Source organism: Magallana gigas, chromosome 7, assembly GCF_963853765.1.
Source record: "Magallana gigas chromosome 7, xbMagGiga1.1, whole genome shotgun sequence".
NCBI lineage: Eukaryota > Metazoa > Mollusca > Bivalvia > Ostreida > Ostreidae > Magallana > Magallana gigas.
The window spans coordinates 19,880,662-19,886,661 of NC_088859.1; the positions used below are offsets into that span (position 1 = coordinate 19,880,662).

Genomic DNA, 6,000 nt, shown 5'->3' on the forward strand with positions numbered 1-6,000 from the left:
TTTGTCAAATTTTTCTCCTAAAATTGAAGTTTCAGGTGAGCGATGTGGCTCCTCGGCCTCTTGTCCCAATCAGTTTTTAAACTTTTATTTATAAAAAAAAAAAACAAAAAAAACTCTGCAAAATATTGAACTATTTCAGGTACCATATGAGATGCAGTTTTTTTATAAGCGTCATTTATTTCGACTTTTCTTTAATTACCGGACCCATTACAACAAAACTTGGCACAAAACATCTTCAGCTGAAGGGGAATATTTAAGATTGTAAATCAACCGTTTTCAAAGTGGAGATATTTTTTTTAATCCAAAAAATATGAAGTGTGTCTTAAAAATATATATATATATATTTGTGCTTTTACAAAGTCATTGATTCTAAAAACTCCAAGCGTACTACACTAATTTCGTGTATTTTCTACTGATTTCAGAGTTGTCTAACCTTGCTGCAGGGATTCTTGTAACGTTAATGGGGCCTAGACACGATTTCAGACGATTTTTTTTTATGTATAGAATAGTTAACTTGTCAAGATGTCGGATAAGTCTCCCCCTCCCCACGATATTGTTTATAGCGAGCGCAGCTCGCCGGCGCGCAGCGCCGGCGCGAAGCGAGCTCTACCGGCAAGGCGTGTGTGAATAGAAAATTCGGACTAGTTGCACATTCATTCAACGGATTTTTTTGGCGTCAGTAAATCGGACCAGTAATGCATCGTTTTAATCGTCCCAGTAGTTCCCTGTAATCATGGCAATTTTTATCACTTCACACTCTCACGAGAATCAGCAAGACAAATTTAGACAGTAAAAACAATAACGATGTAAGCGACATACAGTCAATGTTACCTCTAAAGTTCACCTCAGTACACTTTCAATCAAAAATAATCGTGTGACGTCACAAACGTTTACACATTGATCCTATATATTTTTTCGGAGTCAGTAAATTTTGACCCACAATTCATAGTACCAATGGTTTCCAACCTCACGTTCCAACATCACGTTCTCCCGAGAATCAAAGTAAAACCTTTGAAAAGCTTATAAGATGTGTAATTTTAAGAACATCATGCTTTTTAAGTAAATAAAACAGTATACTTCGCATACTTTTATTTCTCAGGGGAGTTTTAAAGAGTAAGACGACACTTAACCAACGTCAGCTTTGACGTCACAATAAGCACTGATAAGGGGAAATTACTCTAATTGAAGTTATTGTAAATCTGCTGAAATTACCAAAATCCTCTCAAAATCTTGCAAAGGCTAAGATAAAGAACAGCTGACGAATAAGGACATTTCTTCAGATACAGGAAACAGTTGTAAATTGCTCTAATTTGGATGAATGCTCACAAATATTTTATTCACTATAATTACGGTAATTTCCTGAAACGTAACGTTATACGTAGCAGCGCTTTTTTAAAAGGGGGTGGGTGGGTGGATGGCAGCCTCATCCAAAAAATCTTTGCAAGCAAAAAGAAAAATAAATCATGAAAATTATAATCCTTCAGCTCTTTAGCAGTTCAATGGTTTCTTTATTTTCACTTCCATTTATTACATGCGGGGGGGGGGGGGGGGGGGGGGGGGGGGGGGACAACACCATGTTCTTTTAACATGATAAGCAAATATTTTTAAGCGTAAACTAAAAATAAAATTAAACATTAATTCTTTTTTTTTGAAGTGGAGGGGCAAATCCATGGTAAGTCGATTTTCTATGTATAAATTGACAAAAATGAAAAAAATTTTAGCATGGGGGGAGCTCTATGATGAGTCAAGTTTTATATGTAAGTTTAAGAAAAAATGTCTACTGCAAAAAAAAAAAGGGGGGAAATCAATCAATCAATCATAATCACAATCACTTTAAAAGAGGAGATGCAGTGCAATGAATATTTATATATTAAAATCTTTATTATTTAACAACATTCTATCTGAGATTAAAGTATTGTTCTACATATAAAAAAATAAATTATAACAAATCTTATAAACTATGAATAATGAAAATTTACTGAAAAATAGGTATGTTTTATTTTTTGGCATTCAAATTTCACGTTGTTAATTTTATTTTTATTGATTTATTATAATTGATTGTTTGATCACATGCTGTGCTCGCCCCAACGGTCGCACCGTAAAACATATTAAATTTTACTTATACGGTTTGCAAATATTTTCCAAACTAAAACTATATAGTAAATATTATTGCAATTATTTTGAAACTATATTTAGTATAATATATTTTCAGAAAATAGAGTAGATAATTTTTTTTAAAAATAGAAAAAAAATATTGCAAAAATAATTTTAAAATTTATACCAAAAAATCACTACCCAAACATTTTTTCACATTATTTTCAATCGGGTGTGCACGTGGTTAAAATCAACGTTTCCAAGACTGACGTTTTCGATTGTGACGTCACAATTACTTTCAAGGAAAGAACGCAAACAGCTGTGTGCAACAAAAGGAGATATCTACAAAGGAAAATATGGTAATTTCTTTAATTTATTCAGAACCTAATGCAGATACAGTGATGCAGATTAAATATTTTGGTATGATAACACTGAATGAAAAATATTTGACTCACTTGGAAATCTATTTCATAGGATTTGAAGAAGAATGACAGAGGTGATGGAATTGAGCGAGAAATTCTGAAGAATGAGACAGACAGTTTGATCGAGACAGAGGTACTAGAAGTCCTCGGATTTCTCAAATATGTGTTAAATAACAGCTTAATAGATTTGATTCAAACATTTTAATTACTTTCGAAAATTAAGTAAATTCAATCAAATTTTAAAATTATGGTACAAAAAAGCTAGATAATGCAATAATGCATAAAATTTTAGAGGGAAATACCAGCAAAAGAGACCGTTGTTTCCAACGAAGCAAAAACGAAAGATGTCAGCTCAGAGTTTAAGGCAAAAGAAGCATGTCGGGACTGGTTGAAATATTACAATCAACCAAATTTCTTTGAAGTGAGTACAGTTAATCTTTCAGTTTTTAAACTCGATCATAAAAACACATTTGTGGTTGGAAACAACAATACTGATTGGTTTCATACAATATTTTCACATCAGCCCTTCCCCGGTGGTGAAGCTGTACAAGAATTCAGAAGATGGGAGCAGAGCGTAAGAAAACAACAACTGAGCCAAGCCCTCGTCCCTTTTATGGTGAGTTTATAATTCTCTTCCAAGTTAATCAATATCCTTACAGGAAGGGGCTAATTATTATCATAACTCCTCTGATTTTTCATTTGAATTTGAGCTCTTGTATCTCAAAAAACAAATTTCACAACTGTATAGGAGAAGAATGAAGACCCAACGGACGGAGACAGCAAGGTCAAATCATCTGAGGTCAAGGACGTCATTGAAAGTGATGTAAGTACCACAACTTATATGAAGACAGTCCCGGAATAAACTAGTTATGATAAATAAGTTATAAATTATCGTAAGACAGTAATTAAAATGATGATAATATTGGGGGGGGGGGGCTAGTAAAATTAATTGATATTACGGGGAAAATAATTATAATCATAATACAGTCTGTCTTATCACGTAGTATGAATTTTTTCAGGATGAAGAGTTGAATCCGCTCTTGAAACTGATGCTTCAACCGACAATTTACATCTGGGAAAATTTCGAGGACCAGGTATTTTGATTAATTTTTATTTTATTCAAATATTATTTGATTCTACTTTTTAAAACGTAAAACTTACACGTATTAGGACTAGAAACGTAGAACTTTAGAAATTTTCTACATGATGAAATTCCTTTAATTTTTGTTTAACATTAATAATATTGTGAATATTTTTTTCCCACAAAAAAGAAGCCACTGAAGTGGTTCAGTGAGGACACCCAGAAGACTCCAAGTGACGTGAGGGCAGATGCTGGGTTCTCAGACCCCTGGGGTGTGCCGGGGGAGTGGGGCGAGGCAACAGAACCAGCACAGGTGAGAATACAGACCACTTTATGTACAGTGTTTGATTTTAATAGTCAAAACCACAATTAAATGATATTTTGAAATTTAATGTTATCAATTCATGATGCAATATTCACGAAATCTTATATTTTTGAACAGGAGTGCACTGTCAAGAAAGAAAAGAGGAAATGGTTCTCTTGCAAATCCTTGCGTAAAAGCGTAAGTATAATATTATTCATATTATGAATAAAAACTACATTCTGTTTTAACTTGCAATTGCTTGCACGCTAAAACCAACAGATTGCAAAGGATATTCAGTAACATATTCAATATCGCGTACCTGTAACCGGCGTCATTTGTTAACCAGTAACTATAGGCTTCCCCACGAACGTTCGTGAGGAGCCGTGCGGATCAGAAACCCTTGGCTAGCGAAATTGGGCGGGTTCTTGTCTAACATACATGTAATTTATTTTTTCATTTGTAGAGGAAAGAAAAGAAGAGAGCTCCTGGATTTCTGGCCAGATTTTTCCGCTGAATGATTTTTCCACCGTTGGACAGTTTTGAAAATAATGTTGGAATATTTCCACTTCCTCTAAAGAAAACAGACATTTCCATCAATATTATGCATATATTTAAAGAATCATTGTGAAATTTTTAATCATGAATAAACTGATGAATTAATTGTATAAAATATTGTATTGTCTTTACGCGATTAAGTACCTTACCTTCTAAGTGTTAGGTACATGTATAACACAATACAGCCAGATTTTTGTGGAGACGCTAATAAAAACTGCAGAAAAAAATAGATAACCTGCGTTAAGAGTAAATACGTGTAAATACCTTCTTAACGCGCGTGAATCACCAAAGAAAGCATTTTATTGTTTAATATATTAACATCTTTCTTTTAACTAATTAATAAATTGATTACGAAAAGTAAGTAAAATTCACTAAATTACTGTTAATGTACGTACTAGTAAGTACGTTAGCTAAAAGAAACAGCCAAATCGTCTCCTGTGAGACTTTGAGTCTGACTTCATCATGATTATTTCGTGCAGTCGGTGACATTTCTTAGGTCGCTGTAGGTTTCGACCAATCGATGAACAGAGCGTGTCAATTTCAGTCCTGTCAGTTACTCGCCAGTTTCAGCCGCTGTAGATTTCTACCAATCGATAAACAGGGCGTGTAAATTTCAGTCTGGCTGTTTCTATTGCGCTATGAATTAACTTTTTAAGTTTCCATAAGAAATAGAGGGAATAATACTTGGTAGATGTAAATATTAAACTTTAATACGCTGTGCGTGTATTTTTCACTTTTCACTCAAGTTCTATTTGAAATGATGCCTTCTTTAAAATATAACAGTATTAAAAATATGATATGACAAATGAATTAAACAAATTCTGGGCTGTGTTTTTCAATGCTTTTTTCTTCTTCCTAAAAATGATGTGCATTCAATTTGATTTATATATTGGTAATTGGACTGCATCATCGGTTGTCTCCCTTCCTTTCCCAGTGATGCTAGGAGTAGATCATATTCAAAAGTGTTTAGAAAAGTGTTTAGAAAAGAATGTAAAAACTTAATTAATATGGCTAAATATCGATGTCCAGATTTTGTCATTTTTTCATAATTTTTTCCAAAGTGCGTTAGGTGCCTTCATGATAAAAAATGTGCGTTGTCAAAGTGTTTTCGTTTTGTCCCCAAAAATTTAACGCACATTGAAAAAAATTCAAACTGCGAAATTTTGTTCGAAGTGCGTTGCCACAGTGCATTATCACAGAAAATTCTGATTTTTATATTTTTGTTATTCTGCCCCTTTAATATAAATTAATGCTGTGTTTATGTATCATTATACACTGCCATCAGATCCATTTTTATAATTACTAGTATATAGTATGATCAAGCAATGTGGTAGCCTGCGGTATGTGAACTTGCTCCCTTTTCCCCTATCCATAACTGTATGTTGAATGAAATTTGCTTCTCTCCATGGAAATTACCGGTCTGAGAGTCAGTTTCAACAAACTTGAATTTACTACTATTTAAACAAGCTTTCCTGTAAACAATTCATTTTTGGTAGAGCAGTTCTTTAAAAGAATGTTTTTTTTAAGACCCACACCTTATTTTC

The 6,000-nt window shown here is 33.3% G+C and overlaps 1 protein-coding gene across 1 annotated transcript; it reads left to right on the forward strand.

Moving 5' to 3' along the window:
• The first annotated feature begins 2,325 nt into the window (after positions 1 to 2,325).
• LOC105341105 (uncharacterized) lies at positions 2,326 to 4,466 on the forward strand. Its single transcript, XM_011447437.4, has 9 exons — positions 2,326 to 2,453; positions 2,569 to 2,649; positions 2,809 to 2,937; positions 3,040 to 3,132; positions 3,265 to 3,339; positions 3,536 to 3,610; positions 3,788 to 3,910; positions 4,040 to 4,099; positions 4,365 to 4,466. Exons 1-9 carry the CDS (start codon positions 2,451 to 2,453, stop codon positions 4,413 to 4,415), a joined length of 690 nt encoding a protein of 229 aa, XP_011445739.3. The 5' UTR covers positions 2,326 to 2,450; the 3' UTR covers positions 4,416 to 4,466.
• Positions 4,467 to 6,000: the final 1,534 nt, after the last annotated feature.

Bases quoted from the DNA above. Each gene is read 5' to 3' on its own strand.
- LOC105341105 (XM_011447437.4), top strand. The intron at 3,340-3,535 runs GTAAGTACCACA...GAATTTTTTCAG, and splicing joins AGGACGTCATTGAAAGTGAT to GATGAAGAGTTGAATCCGCT. The intron at 3,911-4,039 runs GTGAGAATACAG...ATTTTTGAACAG, and splicing joins AGGCAACAGAACCAGCACAG to GAGTGCACTGTCAAGAAAGA.